Source organism: Furipterus horrens, unplaced genomic scaffold (genome assembly GCF_987537825.1).
Source record: "Furipterus horrens unplaced genomic scaffold, mFurHor1.1.pri manual_scaffold_11, whole genome shotgun sequence".
Taxonomy (NCBI): domain Eukaryota; kingdom Metazoa; phylum Chordata; class Mammalia; order Chiroptera; family Furipteridae; genus Furipterus; species Furipterus horrens.
Window position 1 is genome coordinate 17472492 of NW_028327181.1, and position 17580 is coordinate 17490071.

The window sequence follows — 17580 nt, forward strand, 5'->3', positions numbered from 1 at the left end:
CAAATTTCACATGTTCAATTAGGGTAAGATACATGAACAGAAAAAATACAAGGAAAAGCCCTATAACCAGCTTCAGTTTAGTCAGTACCTGGGCTATTTTTATCCACTATACCTACTGTTCTTGGACAACCCCCATTCCAGCTTAACAGACTAAATTAAGCTCAGTCCATGAACTGGACAGATACAATTTGTTTGGCCCTTTTCAGTTAAAATTATGGGTCCAGTACAGTTCAAACTATGCATGTCAGAGCCTGTTTCCCTTGGAAAACCTTACCTTATGGCCGTGGCTGTGAGGGACATAGCTCATTCTGACTGAAGGCCAACCAGAAAGAAGAGGGGAGGGAACATATCAAATTCCCCTGTGGAATAGTCAGCAGCAGGTTCATTGGCACCAGGCACCATTCCATTAACTACGTCTGCTTCTCCAGCTTGTTTGGTGTCTGCAGGGACCCCTCACCAAACATAGGCATTCCATTGTGATGGTTTTGCTTTCTTGGATGTACTCGGGCTGGGTAAAGGCCCTCTGACACAGTCTTCCTTATGCCTTAGCTCGAAGGCAAGTGAATGTGTGCCTCTCTCTCAACGGGGAAAAAGAGCCACTGCTCTCCATTCATGCCACAGCTTCTCCCTCCACTTCTGCACATCCAGGCTTACAGAGCCGGGTTGTTTTAGGCCGGCACAACAGAGGCACTTCTGGGAGTTCAGCAGCAAACAGGACCAAGCCATAACAACACCATTCCAGTCTGATTAGAGTTAACACTAAAATCTTCAAGGTATGGAAAAAGTAGAAAATAAAATTAAATACTTAAAACTCTCTATATACAAGCAGAGTTTACACACTCACAAGTAACATGAAACAGCAAACTAATAAATAGGTTTCCAACTTTTTTTCCTTAACATACTCACACACACACACACAAAGCACCTTTTATGTGTTAAGACTGATACAGTCACATAAAAACCAGGTAATATATTTTTAAATAACATCTCAAAATGTGTATCAAATAATAGTGTTTCATTAATTTAAAGAAAAAACTCACAAATGATCCATTGGTTTCACTCTTTTTTAAGCTATTAAATAATGTATGGTTTGTATTTTTTGTTTATAGTGTTTTTGACTTTGATTAAAGTACTTGCTTTAGATTTCCTGAAATTGGGATTCACAAGGTTTTAAAAAATAAATTCCACTTTTAGGCCTTGGAGGGTGATGGTTCAGAATCAGATGTGCTCAGAGTAATGGATGCTACTTCCACTGACCCCGGCTGGAGAGGTCCCAGTGATACTTGAATAACAACTTTAGTTTCAGGAGGCAATCCTTCTAGCTGCTTAGGCTTCTTAAACATTTGATGACATCGGGTCTTGTGCTCCATTTTCTCCTTAAAAGTTAGAAACTGTAGCCGGCATTTGGAACATTGGTGAAAACTCTTTTCCCAGTGTCCTCTGTAATGACACATGTAGGGTGTTGCTGTTTTGAAAATTTTCAGACAAAATGGACAAAGCAAATTCTTAGTGTTTTCATGGCACGTTCTGAAATGTGTTTCCACATCCGCAAAGGCTGATGACCTGTACTTGCAAACCTGGCACACATAAGGCATCTCACCAGGCTTGTGATTGTCCTTCATGTGCTGTAAGAGAACCTGATCTGTTTCAAATGACAATTCACAAATTCTACAGACGGCAGAGGACTCCTGGGTAGTGTGCACACTTCCAATGTGACACTGCAGCTGGAAGAGAGTGGGAAACTGCCGGTGGCAGTGCTGGCAGGTGGTATGGATTTCCCAGTTGTCGCCCCTCTGCTTCTCAAGTTCCAAATGGTGCTTCACATGATTCATAAATTTGACATTTTTTAGAACTTTCAAGCAGCTGAGGCATTTAAAGGTTGTGTGGGTCTTTTTTTCTGGCTGCCCATCTCCTTTATGTTGTCCATAATAAAAGTCATGAAGTAAAATGATCAGATTTCCTTTCTTGGGATCAAAAGTCTTGTTTTGACTTGCTAGACTTGAAAAGCCTGTTTTTGTCTGTCTGTTTTCTCTAACAGGACTTACAGTCTTGAAATGGACACTGTCCTTTGGATAAGCTGTTGGAAAACATGCTCCATTCTGAATAGGGCTGAATGAGGTAAGAGCACCATTTGAGGGTGTGCTTTGGTGAGGAACCATTGTATGAAAGATTCCTGCAGAGGACAAAGCTGAAGAATATTCCCCTGTGATTCCATCACTGAGTTTAGGCCTTTTGGGATTTCTGCTGTTTACTTCAGAAGCAGAAAGTAACTTTGATGCACAATCTCCTACAGAAAGTGCTGATTCTACTGGATGCTGCAATGAACTTGTGAATGTAATCAAAGGAGAACATAACTCTGAAGATCTATTAGGCACAACTTGTGGTGAATTACTTTTATAATCAGGTTTAGACAAAGGCTCAATAATAATAATAGGACTATCTGTTAATCTTGGCTCAGATTCAGAAACTGGCAAGACGGTCACTGCTTCTGATGTAGGGGTCACATGACTTACAGGCTGCAATTTGTGGGCAGTATCTTTTCTGATGTGACCATACTTTTTTCTCCTTGAACACGAGCCCGGGGTGACTCTGTTCAAAATGTTTGAAACAACTGGTTTTGAATGTGAAGTCACCCCAACAAAGATCAGTTCAGCATCTTCATTTACGTGTTCCACTCCAACAAAGATCAGCTCTGCGTCTTCTTCGTCTACTTGTTTTCTTTCTTCTGTGCTCTTCTGTGGTTCTGGCTCTTGTTCTTTCTCACATAACATACACGCTGGTTCCATTTTCTAATTTTTTTTCTTCTTGAAGGGTGCAGCCACAAGTTCCAGTGCTTCCTTTATATAAACTGCCACCTAAGTACAAACAACACTACACATCAGTAAGTACAGAAAAAAAAAAAACGTATCTCATTTAATTCTCTCCAAAACTCTAAGATAGTTATAAACATCATTATTTTATCGATAAGGACAGTGAAGTTCAAAGAAGATAAATGACAGCTTAAAACTATGATTACATGCCTGTGCAATTCTAGAATCATAGCTTTGTCCTATGCTAATTATGATCTCTTCTATTAAAAAAAGAAAAGAAAAAAAAACTTCCAACAACTAATCACTAGGTGAAATCATAAGTAAAGGACAGGATTTTTGACAAAGGTACTGTTGTATAGTGTTTAGAAACACAAGCTTTGGAATCAAAGATAAAGCTGGAATTCTAAGCCAGCTACACCGCAGCTGCAGTTTCTTTGGCAAGTTTATCACTTTTAAATGCGTTTCTGTATCTTAAAGGCAAAAATTCTTACTTCTTAGATTTAAGGTAACAGTTCTTTTTAAAAAGCACCAACTCCTCAATGGCAATTCATCTTGTAGTAGAATTGAGGAAAATTTGTATTAAATGCACATATCTCAATGGATTCACACATACTAATTTCGTAACTATTAATATGGAAAAGTATCAAAATTCAAAGAATAGACTAAGAGCATGTATACATAGTTAACACACAATATAATTCAATGTCAAGTGCTTAGCACATACAACTCTCTTGATGATCTCATCCCAACTCAAGGCTTTAATTATAATCCATTTGCTGATGTCTCCTAAATTTCTCTCTCCAGTGCTGACTTCCCCATGGAACTTAAATCCAATAGTGCTTCTTCCCTCCCTCACCCCACCTCAGTGTCTTCTTCACGTGGCAGGCAAAATGATTCTGTTAAATTAGATTCTATCACTGCTCAGCTTTCTGGCTCATTCATAAAGTGCCAAATCCTTCCAATGCCTACAAGATCATGGTTCCAACTCTGCATATCACCCTGCAGTTATCTCATACTCCTCACATCCACCTCATTCTAGCCACACTAAACTCCTTGCTATTTCTTAAATGCACGGAACACTTCACCTTGCTTGGGGCCTTGTATTTGCTGTCCCTCTAATGTGAATGCTTAGCATCCAGAGATCTGCATGACTGGCTCCTTGCCACCTTCAGTGCTCTGTTCCAAGTCTGGCAGAGATGTTCTTAAATACTCCAACCAACTTCTAACTCATATTTCTGATACCTTTCCCCTCCCTTTACCTTTAACCCCTTAGCACCACTTAAGGTATTGTATCCCCATCACAAGAGCTCAACAAATACATTATTTGTTAAATGAATTAATAAACAGTATTTATTGAGAAAACTTAATTTGTAGAGCAGATTGTGCTCCATTAATCTGAAGTTTTCTATGAACCTACTCTGAGAACCTTGTCCACAACAGAAATTCTATAGGTTAATAAAGGATTTAAAGCTCTTAGCTTGATACAGACATATTTTGCTATAATCTAGAGTAAAAATAAAATTTATATGACATCCAACTACACAAACACATATAAATAATAACTGCCTTTACTATGTGAAATGCTTATTCTAATACTTTCTATTTCATTTTTCCTAAATTGACCATGACCCACAAATTCAATTATGATTCATCAGTGGGTACACTACCAGTGGTTTGAAAAACACTGGCTTTAAGCTGACAAATGTAAGCACTTTAAACCACAGTTCAAAACTCACCACCTTCTGAAAACAATGTCAGAATTCATTGTAGCTTAACATGGATATCTTCAAACCAACATACTCCCATCTATAAAAATTAAACTGCATTTACTATGTGCCATGTACCTCTCATTAATTTAATTAGCTTTCAGTATATAATTTTGGAACATATAGATATCTAATCCTGCAAATGTGTGTGCCAACTTGGAATTGAGTTTTAAAAGATATATAATATTAATAATAAAAAGTATTATTCCTCATTGTTTCACAACTATATTTTGCCTGCCCAACACTAGTCTGACACTACCAAGCATTGAAAGTACAGAACGCAAATAGAAAACTGAAAGTGGTAAATGTATGAAGCTTATAGTCCAAAGTGTCATAAATAGTAATTTACAACTTCAAAACTAAAATACATAACTAGGAGATACACAATGCAAGAAAACATATGATGCAGATTTGAAAACACTGCTCTTTGAAGTCAACAAAAATGGGTTTGGCCTGTCTATGCACAACTTCAGTCATTTAACCACAGAATGATGCCACATAGTCCAGTGTTTCTCAGTCTAAGCACTATTGACATTTTGGACCAGATAATTCTTTGTTGTGGGGGGGGCTAGCGGGTGCATTTAGTTTTAGCACCATCTCTGGCCTCTAGCTGCTAATGCCAGTAGCAATCCCCTGATTTTGGCAATCAGAAATGTTCTGTGGGAGAACTTCCTTAGTCTAACCTTCTTTGCTTGATCACTTTCATATTTCTAGTAACTATCTTCTAGGTAATTCTACATTTTGCTCTAATATCTTCTCTAAAAAAATAAATGTAAATCAAAATTATTAATAGTCTTTCTGATACCAAAAAATCAGAAAATAATTTGACAAGTAATATGACCATGAGAATTATCTGAGAATGGACTTCTAAAGCCTAGAAAAGTTTATGATTCACCTAAAGGTATATATATGTAGGGTTTGGAAACAGAGCTAGCACTAAAATGTGTGATTCCTGAATTCTGGTCCTGTGTTCTTTCCAACAGAACTCTAATTTAACACATGTTTATTTTCTGATGACAGTGCTATTAATTGCTTAGTCTCTAAGGATCAAAGAGCCTCACTGGATTTATTTTTACTCTCCTATGTTACAAAAACTTGTTCTAACTTCCCCCAGCTCCCATCAAATTATCCACAGAAAATTTTAAGAGATTCTAAATAACTTTTTAGAACCTTGGACATTCTAACCACATTTCATTTCCATTCCTATTAAAGCACCTCCCCCCAGCTTCTAGGTTTAGGTCCACTTATTACTTCATATGCAAATAAAAGAGCACTCAAGATTGGAAAGGAAGAAGTAAAACCATATTGGAGATGACATGATTTTATATATAGAAAATATACAAACAAGTATTAGAGCCAGTAAGCCATTTAAAGTTGGGAAACAAGGTTAATATTTAAAAATCAATTATAGTTCTATACACTAGACTCTGAAAATGAAATGAGGTAAACAATTCCATTTACAATAGCATTAAAAGGAATAAAGAACTTAAAAATAAAACAAAATCCAAAGTGTTTATACTGAAAACATTGAATTATACTGAATACATTATAGAAGCAATTAAAATAGCTGAGAAACTGGAACCCTTGTCCAGTAAGGTTGAACTGTAAAATGGTGCATCTACTATGAAAAACAGTACAGAGTTCCTCAAAAAATAAAAAATAGAACTACCATATGACCCAGCAATCCCACTTTTACACTCATGTTCACAGCAGCACTATTCATAATAACCAAGAGGTGGAAGTAACCCAAATGACCAGCACCAGATAAATAACATTTTTAAATGTGATATATAGATGCAATGAAATATTATTCAGCATAAAAAGGAAATTGTTACATGTTGCAACATGCATGAACCTTGAGGACATGTGGCAAATGAAATAAGCCAGCCACAAAAAGACAAATACTGTATGATTCCACTTATATGAAGTATGTAAAGTCGTTAAAGCAATGGAAAAGAAACAAAAAGTAGAATAGTAGATGGCTACCAGGATCTAGGGAGAGAGAGAAGAGGAGAGTTTCTTATTTAATGGGTATAGAGTTTCCATTTTGCAACATGAAAAAGTTCTAGAGACCTATTTCAAAACACTGTGAATATACTTAAGATGGATGCCCTGGTTGGTGTGGCTCAGTAGACTGAGTGCCGGCCTGCAAACCAAAGGGTCGCTGGTTCAATTCCTAGTCAGGGCACATGCCTGGGTTGTGGGCTAGGTCCCCAGTTGGGGTTGTGTGAGAGGCAACCACACAGTGATGGTTCTCTCCCTCTCTTTCTCCTTCTTCCTCTCTCTCTCCCTCTTCCTCTCTCTCTAAAAATAAATAAGTAAAAATATTTTTTTAAATAGTTAAGATGGTAAGTTTTATGTTATGGGTTTTTCAGCACAATAAAAAATATTAATTAAAAATGGGCGAAGGATGTAAATAGACATTTCTCCAAAGAAGATAAATACATGGCCAATAAGTACAAGAAATGCTGCTCAACATAATTAGTCATTAGAGAAATGTAAATCCAAACCACAATCAGATACTACTTCATACCCACTATTGGCTATAATCAAAAAGAGGAACAACAATAAGTGCTGGAGAAAATGTGGAGAATTTGGAGTCCTCATATATTGCTGGTGCAATTGCTGTAAAATGGTGCCGCCACTTTGGAAAACAGTTGGCAGTATCTCAACAATTAAATATATAGTTACCATGTGACCCAGCAATTTCACTTTGGTATATACCAAAAAGAACTGAAAACATAAATCCACACAAAAATTAGCACAGCAAAAAAAAAAGTTCAAGCAGCATTATTCATAACAGCCACAAAGTAGAAACAATCCAAACATCCATTAATCAATGAATGAATAAACTGTGGTAATACAATGGATTATTATCCAGCCATTAAAATGAATAAAGCAACACGGTACATGCATGAGATGGATGAACCTTGTAAGCATTCTAAGTGAATAAAGCCAGATACAAAAGTCCACATAGTTTATGATTCCACTTACATAAAACGTCTAGAATAAGCAAATCCATGCAGACAGAAACAAACTAGTGGTTGTCATGGGATGGGGGAAAAAAAGGAATGGGGAGCCAAAGTAAATTGAATAATAAACCTCCAAAATATCAGGTTCTAACCCCTGAAACATGTGTATGTTACCTGATTTGAGAAAAGGATCTTTGCAGATGTGATTAAGTTACAGGTTTTGAGATGGAGAGAATATCCTGGATTACACAAATAGGCCCTCAATGCCATCACACCTGTCCTTCAGTTTTAAACTCTAAAGAGTGAATTTTACTCCCTGGCCGTTATGGCTCTGTTGGTTGGAGCGTCATCCCATAGACCGAAGGGTTTGAGTTTGATTCCTGGTCAGAACACATACCTGAGTTGCGGGTTCATCCCCAGTTGGGGCAATCAATCAATGTTTCTCTCTCATTTCAATGTTTATCTGCCTTTCTCTCTCTCTCCCTTCCCCTCACTATGTCCTTGGGTGAGGATAAAAAAAAATAATAATAATAAAGAAAAATAAAGAGTAAATATTATCGTATGTGAATTATATCTCAATTAAGAGAAAAAATGCCTATCACACCCAACACACACATCCCAGCAACTCTGAAATAAATCTTCAAACCCCCAAAGCAGACTCATGTATATAACAACGCAAACTAATCAGCCAACAAAGAGCGTTAAGCTCGTTATTAGGTGGTCAATTTATAAATTTGTAGTGGAGGCATACATTCCCAGGGATGGAAGGATACTCCTTGTAGAGGGGACATTTCTCTGATACTAGGGACTGGGAAGATCAAATTAATTATACAGTCATGTGCTGCATAACATTTCAGTCAACACAGACCGCACATACAGTGACAATACTATAAGATTATAATGGGGCTAAACTATTTCTATTGCATACCAAGGTCATAGATATTGTAATATCATAGTACACCACATTACATAAATATTTGTCATTGTGTTACAACTGCTTACAGTATCAGCAGACTAACAGGCTATACAGGTTTGTGGCCTTTGGAAAACAGAATCTGTCACTCTAAAATATGTCTATTTGGCCTAAGGGTTATTTTAGGTTGGTTAATTTTAAGAAAACAGCAGACTTCGGAGAAACTCTGAAAACTAAGTAGAAGTTACCCCTTATAAAAGACATTTACAGTTGTAAGGAAATCTCCAGTTGTGAAGGTATCTCCTGGTTGTACCAGGAAGAGGTGGAAGACCTTATCTCTAGAAACTCTTAATGCAGAAAACAAGGACTTAACTCTGCTTAACAACCTTACCCTTCTCTACTGTGCTTTTCCTGTAACCTCCTATAACTGACTCCCCGAGGTCCTCTTTTGTCTTCAGCCACTTTGGTGAGATACTCAGTTTTCCTGGGCTCTACCATGTATAAAGGAGGTATACACACCATTAAACTTTCTTTTTCTCTTGTTAATCTATCTTTTATCACAGGGATGTCTCAGCCAAGAACCCAGAAGGGTAAAGGGAAAATTATTTTTTCTCCCCTACAGAGCAACAAGCTATCCAATAGAGCCTAGGTGTGTAGTAGGATTTGCCATCTACATCTGTATAAGTGTACTGTCGTGTTCACATAATGGCTAAATTGCCTAAGGACATGTTTCTCAGAATATATTCCCATTGTTAAGTGGCATGAAGATTGTAAATACAATTCTAAATATCCTGGTTTGACCAGGATAATCCCAGTTTAATCTACTGTCCTCATGTATTTATTAATAGTGCCACTGCTGTTCACTCTTAAAAAATACCCCAGTTTGAGTGGTAAATTAGCCAAATTATAAGGAATCTTGAGGATGCAAAAGTGGTCAGATGGGCACTGTGATGAATCTCTACATAACTAGTATCTTCCTGCTATTGGGAAGCTCCCAAAGGAAAAATTTTGGTAAGACTTCTTCAGATCATACATATCTTGTTTTTTAATGTAAACAATATTAACGCTTGAAGCTAAATGCTCAGAATTGTATTATTCAGTGTTATTCAAATGACTGGCTGATTAATTTACACAGTTAAGGGAAAGAATGAGGAACAGACTTAAGTATACATGTAGTTTACAAGCATAGGAGCCTACAAAAGATAACATTAAAATAGCTTGTACCCACATTTATTAAGTGTTAAGAAGCCAAAACATGGAAATCACTTTTCTTTTTTGGCATATCAAATTGACTCTAAGATAAAAAATATTCCCTTGTAAGAACTCTGGGGTCCAAAAAAAAGGGAAGGGTTGTTTTTTTCTTAAATGAAAACTAAGGAGAAATTATTAGCTATGGAAAGAGCATCATAAGAGGTTGTATTTGTGATCATAAAAACAAGTTTGGTAATGTTTTGATGTTCACTACCTTGGGTGAACTATAACTATAAAATGTATGAGATCAGTAGAATTAGAACATACTTTTGCCCACAAAAGACTAAGAAACAGAGAAATGATACAGGAATGGAGTGACAAAGAATTTGCAATTTTGATAGTCTCCTAACCACAGAGAAAGCATAAGTGGGGAACATCAGCATGGTATTTGAGAGAAATCTGAGTAGAAAACCATTCACTCAATAGAAGTTTGGTGAGTTTACCATGTGCCAGGTACTGATCTATGTACTGGGGATATAGTAGTGATCTGAACAAAGACCCCTTTCTTCAGGAAGCTGACATTTCAGTAGGGGTAACTGGAAAATACATGTAATAGTATATTTTGTTATAATAATATAATAAAATATATAAAACATATTATATATTAACTATATGTTATATACATATACATATATAAAATTTCAAATGGTTATAAATGTAGAGAGAAAATAAAGCAGGAAATGGGCCAGGTAATACAGAGGCAGGTTCATATTTGTATGACATGTTTATGGCTATCTGGGAAACAGTACTGCAGCAGAGGAAACAGCAAAGTCAAAGGCTCTGAGGCTGGAGCATGCTTAATACATTTAAAGACTGGTCTAGAAACTAACATAGGCAAACCAATGGAAAGGGAGGGAAGCTGAAGATGAAACCAAAGAATGAGCTTATTGTAATGGAAGAGAGCCAAGGTCAGGTGGGTCAATGAAGGCGATCCTAAGTTTATTGGGTATTACTCTAAGTGTGATGAGAGGTCACTGGGACATTTTAAGAGAGCAGTGATATGATCTGACTTCATTTCAACAGGATCAGTCTGATTGCTGTGTGGAGATATATTCAGAGGGTAATACTGGAAGCAGAAAGACAAGTGAAGAGGCTACTGAAATAATACAGACAGATGATGATGTTAGTACCAGACAAGATGGAAAAACAGAGGTACTGAGGAGTCAGATTCTAGGTCAGTATCTTGAAAGTCCACAAGATTTGCTGATGAATCACATTTGGGTTGTGAAGAAGAGACTGACATACAACGGGTGATGCTAAGCAGATAAATATATGAAACCGGAGCTCAGGGAAAGGTCTGGGCTAGGCTATACAAATGTTGCAGCCTTCAGCATGTAGTGTTACTTAAAATACAAGACTGGATGAGATCACCTAAAGAAAAAGATCTGAGATCCAAGCCCTGGAGCATTCCATTGGTTAGAGATCAGGTAGAACGAGAAGGAACCAGAATATGAAGAAGTAACAGTTACAGCCATGTGGGAGTGGGGGAGGGGGAGGAAATCAAGAAAGATAAGCATCCTGTAATCCAAATGAGGTGGAAATGAGTTACTCTGACAAATGCTACTAATAGATCGAAATTTTTAAAAAACTAAGTATTGACCACTGAATGAAGCATCATGAAATTCATTATTAACCTTGACAAGAGTGGTTTTAAAGGAGAAAGAGAGAATAGCAGTCAGCAAATATGAACAACTCTGGAGAAATTTTCCTGTAATAACAAACAAATATGAAATAAAATAAGCAGGACAGAGATGTGCAATCAAAAGATCAATTTTTAATGAGAGGTGACATTACAATCAGTCTGTTTGCTAATGGGAATGATCCAGAAAAACAGACAACGTAATCCAGAACAAAGAGGAGACTTGCTGGAATAATATCCTTGAATAAACAAGAATTGCTTTAATCTAGTACGCAAGTATAGGTTTTAACCTTGGCCTGGAGCCAAAGAATTAACCTATAGAAATAGGACAATACCTGAGATCATATGAGGGAAAGGTGGGAACAGTATGTAAGTGGGAGTGGTAGCCAGCCTCCAAGATAGTCCCAAATGAATCCCACCTCCTGGTGTTCAATCTCTTGTGTGGCCCTTTCCCGCACTATCACGGGGCTGTCCTGTGGAACCGAGCAAATACAGCACACCTAGCTTTTGAAAAGGAGTCTGCACTTCATCTTGGGGGCAAGCTCTCTCTCAAATTACTCACTCTGGGGGATGCGAGCTGCCATGACATGAGCAGTCAAGTGAGTGGGCTTAGATGAAGATCCTCCGACAACAGTCAAGTCTGCGGATACAGCCAAAAGCTTGACTACAACCTCAGGACAGACCCCGAGGCAGAACCACCCAACTAAGCACTGGGATTCCAGACCTTCAGAAACTATGATGATAAACATTTATTTTAAGCCATTAAGTTCTGAGATAATGGGTTACACAGCAATAGATAACTATAAATGGGTCTCACTGAGCAGTTTGTACAAGATGCTGGGCCTACAACTTACCTATAAACTTGCCAACCAGCATGAAATAAATTCAGATGGTCTCCCCTATCCAGTCACATTCAATGACAGAAATAAAGCCCTTATGGAAAGGGGTATAGAGTAGAACAAGCTACCCCCACGTAATCATTTTAACCAATATACAGTCACCCCAAATGAACCACTTATTACTTTAACACATTTGCTGAAATCTTATGGTTTGTGTTATCAGTCAATTGTAGCCTCATAACATGCTAAAAGAAACCAGATTTACACATCTTAAAATCTCTGGTGCTCTTTTCTTTTTCCTTTCAAGGCACCAGGTAAAAGAATGTCACAAGCACCCTCTGCTTTTTTAAGGAAGCAATTTAGAAGGTTTCAAAATTACCTAAATCAATGATGAGCCTGAATTTATCACACACACTCAGATTCAGATCACACACACTCAGGAAATACTGTCTAAATACTAACGTTTTGGTACAGGAGAGAACAAGAGAAAAATTGAAGGAAAAGAAGATACAATTTTAAGCCCTCAGGATAAAGATTTCTCTCATCTTACCTTGGGCGTGCACTGAAACTTCTAAGAACTTGAGATGTTCCAGGCAGGAGAAGATCACGTCCTTGAGGCAACCAGAGAGAAGGCTTAAAGTTACTTACATGTTACAGAAATAGTTTTTATCCACTGCTTTCCTGATATTGTCCTTTGGCTGTCTCTCAAGCACCTCCCACTTAACCAGAAAAGAGAATTTCATTCCTTTCCTCAAACTTATTCCTCAAAATAAATAAATAAATAGATAGATAAATAAATAATAAAATAAAATTTTGAATTGCGTGTAGGTGCCCTATCATTATAGTGTTTCTTTTTCCACACTAGTCAATGAATGACTTTAACCTAAATTGTAAATGTTTGTAAAAGGTTAATTGTTCTACATCAAAGTTGTATTAAATAATTCCATCTACTTATGGTGGAGGAAGATATAGAAGAGGTAGAAGCTGGACAGTAGTTCATATGCCTCTGAGTCAGTAAAGACTGAAATAATGCCCCATGCTGAGTTGGTTATTTTGAAACACGATAAAAAATTATCGCTGAGGTAAAACAATTCTATTAACTAGATGATCACAGGATGTACCCACCATACTTTTCTGGACATAGTTTTTACTGTGGGCAAATAAGTAAAAATTATACTGTATGGTAATTGTATTTAGGTTCTAAAGAAAAGAATCTGCAGAGAAATTTATGCAATACATAGATTAGTCTTTATCTGGGGAAAGAAATTATGAAATACCCCCAAAGCAGTTTACTAATCAATTAAAAGTCCTTCCAAAAAACGAAGAAAGGAAGAAAAGAAAGAAAGAAAGACAGAAAAGAAAGAAAGAAAGGAAGGAAGGAAGGAAGGAAGGAAGGAAGGAAGGAAGGAAAAAAGGAAAGAAAGAAAGAAAGAAAGAAAGAAAGAAAGAAAGAAAGAAAGAAAGAAAGAAAGAAAGAAAGAAAGAAAGAAAGAAAGAAAGAAAGAAAGAGAAAGAAAGGGACTATTAGGAAAACGTGATATGTGGGGTGGAAAAGAATAGCTCCCTGAGTTTTTTGGAGGGAATAACTTTAAAAATACTTAAATGGCTAAATGTACTTGGTGCAGTTAAGAATTAACTTGTTGACTGTAACATTGTAATTACATCTGAAATAAACATGTGATGTTCTGGTAAAAACAACCACCACCAACTTGTTTATCCCACCTACCCTATCTCAGTAAAGAAAACACTCCATCTGGAAACTGCTCAGAACAAAAGCCTCAGAACACCCTCGGTCCCGGCTCTCAAGGCACCCGATCAGGGTCGAGGGGGCCGCTTTAGCGTCCAACCAAAGACACAGTAAAGGAGAAAAACAAGGCGCTGCGGTAGGGGGGAGACCAATAAATAGACGAGTGTTTAAATGCTGCCAAAGTCCTAAAGGGTCTGGACAGATGTTCGGAGTGGGGGCGACGCTGGAGTTACAAAACTGTTTCAGATTTTCACCACAAGAGAAAGCTCCCCAAGGACCCCCAGCGGGAGCAGCGGGGAGGGGGTGCATCAGGCGCCCCGACAGGCCCTTTAAAGACCTGGGGGATGGGAACGCTCGCCAGCGCTGGGGAGGAGAGGCTGCCTCAAAGTGGCGCCTGAGGAGATTAGGGACGGGAGTGTGAAAAGGGTCTTTAAGGGCCGCTTATCCGCTGTGACACAAGGACAGGCCGCTTGGCAGTGCAAAGACAGGCGCGCTGTCGCGACCCTTGCAGCAGGGGCCGCAGAATCCCGTTCATCTCCCCTCAAGGAACACTTGGACCGCTCCCCGCCCCGTCCTTACCGATCGATCCCAGCAGTCGACGCTCTTGTAGCGCACCCGGACCGAGGAGCTTCCCCGGCGCCTGATGAGACGACGCTGCCTCAGGCCCGCGGCGGCGCCGCCGATGCCTCCACAGCAGAGCCAGCTGCAACCAGTGCCTAGTTGCAAGGTGTGGGCGTGAGGCCGGCTGGGCTCGGGCGCTGCGATCCTATTGGTCGCGAGGACGGGCTGGGCGCATGCGCACGCTCTCCCTCTCGGTAGGGACCGCTGAGGGTGGGGCCCGGGTAGGAGGAGTTGTGGGTCTCGAAACATTCAGTGGTTCAGTCCTTGAAAGGGCCCTGGGCGTCGAGGTTATACAGAAGGCCTGCGTTCACAGCCTGGGAACAGGCTCACAGTCCACCCGGGAATAGGTTTCCCCACCTGGGGTCTGTCGCATAGTCCTCAAATGTGATGTCTTCCGTAAAAGCCTGCCCCGTGCTTAAGGGACTCGGCCATGCGACTGCGTCTTTACTTCCCCTACCCTCCATTCTCTTCAAGTTGCATCTGTGGCCAAGTCAATCTAGCCTCTGCCACCTTAACAGAAAGCTAAGAATGAGCTTTACAATTTTTTAAGTATATTTTATTGATTATGTTGTTACAGTAGTTCCAATTTTTTCCCCCTTTGCTCCCCTCTGCCCAGTACCACCCTTCCCTCCAGCAGTCCCACCCCCTTAGTTCATGTCCGTGGGTCGCGCAGACAAGTTCTTTGGCTTCACCCTTTCCTATACTATTCTTAACATCCCCCTGTCTATTTTGTACCAACTGATTATGCTTCTTAGTCCCTGCACCATTTCCCCATTTCTCCCCCTCCCCCCTTCCAGCTGATAACCCTCCAAATGATCCCCATACCTATGATTCTGTTCCTATCCTGGTTTGCTTAGTTGGATTTTGTGCTTATTTTTTAGATTCAGTTGTTGATAGTTGTGAGTTTGCTGTCATTTTAGTGTTCATAGTTTTTATCTTCTTTTTCTTAAGTAAGTCCCTTTGATATTTCATATAATAATGGCTTGGTGATGATGAACTCCTTTAGCTTCACCTTGTCTGGGAAGCGCTCCACCTGCCCTTCCATTCCAAATGATAGCTTTGCTGGATAGAGTAATCTTGATTGTAGGTTGCTTTTCATCACATTGAATACTGCTTGCCAGTCCCTTCCTGCATGCAAACTGTTCTCTGAGAAATCAGCTGATAGTCCTACAGGCACCCTCCTGTAGGCAACTCTCCGCCTCTCTCTTGCTGCCCCCAGGATTCTCTATCTTTCACCTTTGGCATCTCAATCATGATGCATCCTGGTGTGGTCCCTCTGGGTCCAGCTCGCCTGGGACCCTCTGTGCTTCCTGGACCTGTATGTCCATCTTCTTCACAAAATTTGGAAGTTTTCCTCATTTTTTTCAATTCTTGCTTCCTCATTCTGCACTGGTTAACTGTTTTTTTCTTCCTTATGTTCCAAATCATTGATTTGAACCCCAGTCTCCTTCCCTTCACCATTGGTTTTGTGTGGATTGTCCTTCATTTCATTTAGCATAGCCTTCACTTCTTCTTTTATGCATTTGCCGTACTCAAGCATATCTGTCAAGTCTGTGAGCATCTTTATCACCAGTGTTTTGAATTCTGCATGTTAGGTTGTCTATCTCCTCATCTGTGAGGTTGTTTATCTCCTCGTCACTTAGTCTCCCACTGGAACCTTGATCCGTTTCCCCTTTTGGCCATACTTCTCTGTCTCCTCATTCTGACAGGCTGCTGTGTGTGTTTGCCTCCGAGTCCCAGGTAGAGCTGTCGCTCCTATTACATTGTAAGGGGCGGAGCCTTAGGGATTCATCAGTACAGGGCGACCTGTTTCACCATGTTGTGGCACTGTATGTGAGGGAGGGGTCTGAGAAGGAACAATGCCGCCTGCCTAGCACTCGCCCCTTTTCCAGGCACCTCTCTCACTTCTGCACCAGACTGGTGCCCCTCTAGCTGCTGCTCTGGCCATCATTCCCAGAGTGGGTGGGACTTCGGATGTTCTAGGACTGTGGGGGCCCTTTAAACAAACAAGCAGGCTCTGCTGAGACCAGCAGTTTCTGCCTCCACCCCAACCCCCACTGGTCTGCACAGTCAGAAGCAATGAGGCTTGATTTTCCCCTGTACTGGGACTGTGGGCTGTGAGGTCTGGTGAGGAACTGGGAATGCTCCCCAGGTGTCCCTCCTGACTTTTTAAAATATATGACTGCGCTTTCTGCTGGCCTGCCGCTGCTGCCACCTCCACACCGCATCCTCTCCACCCCGGCTCCACCCCTCCTACGTATCTGGATGAGTATTTCTTCTTTATTTCTTTGTTTGCTGGACTTCCATGCAGTCTGATTTTCTGGAACTTCTGGTTATTTCTTGTTTTGAGGTAGCTGTATTTCGTCTTAGTTGTGGAGGGAGATGCAGCATGTCTGTCTGTGCCTCCATCTTGGCCGGAAGTCTACATTTTTTTAAGGGCTGAAAAATCCCACAAAGAGGCATGTGAAAGTTATATGAAGTTCAAATTTTAGTGTCCACAAATAAAGTATTATTGGACACAGGACATGGCTATTCCTTTAGATATTGTCTATAGCTGCTTTCCTGATATAACAGCAAAGTTGACTAATTGCCAGAGGTCATATTAAAAAGCCTAAAATATTTACTATTTGGACCTTTACAGAATTATTTTTTTATTTATATTTTATTGCTTATGTTATTACACTTGTCCTGATTTTTCCCCCTTTGGTTCCGTCCACCCAGCACCCGCCCCCACTCCCTCAGGCAATCCTCCCACCATTGTTCATGCCCATGGGCCATGCTTATAAGTTCTTTGGCTACACCATTTTATATATTGTACTTTATATCCCCATGGCTATTCTGTAACTACCTGTTTGTACTTCTTAGTCCCCTCACCTACTCACCCATTCATCCACATCCTCCTTCCATCTGGCAACCATCAAAATGCTCTCTGTGTCCATGAGTTTGTCTCTGTTCTTTTTGTTTGCTTAGTTTATTTCTTAGATTCAATTTTTGATAGATATGCATTTATTGCCATTTTATT

At 39.6% G+C, this 17580-nt stretch overlaps 1 protein-coding gene across 1 annotated transcript; it reads right to left on the reverse strand.

The window, feature by feature from the left end:
• Positions 1 to 1010: 1010 nt before the first annotated feature.
• On the reverse strand, positions 1011 to 14543 carry LOC149997090 (zinc finger protein 280B-like). The gene is made up of 4 exons (XM_090290989.1): positions 14517 to 14543; positions 12741 to 12801; positions 10156 to 10248; positions 1011 to 2855 (listed from the first exon to the last, which is right to left on the reverse strand). Exon 4 carries the CDS (start codon positions 2784 to 2786, stop codon positions 1191 to 1193), a length of 1596 nt encoding a protein of 531 aa, XP_090147115.1. The 5' UTR covers positions 2787 to 2855; positions 10156 to 10248; positions 12741 to 12801; positions 14517 to 14543; the 3' UTR covers positions 1011 to 1190.
• Positions 14544 to 17580: the final 3037 nt, after the last annotated feature.

Excerpts from the sequence above, each read along its gene's own strand:
- LOC149997090 (XM_090290989.1), bottom strand. The coding sequence starts at position 2,786 with ATGGAACCAGCGTGTATGTTATGTGAGAAAGAACAAGAGCCAGAACCA.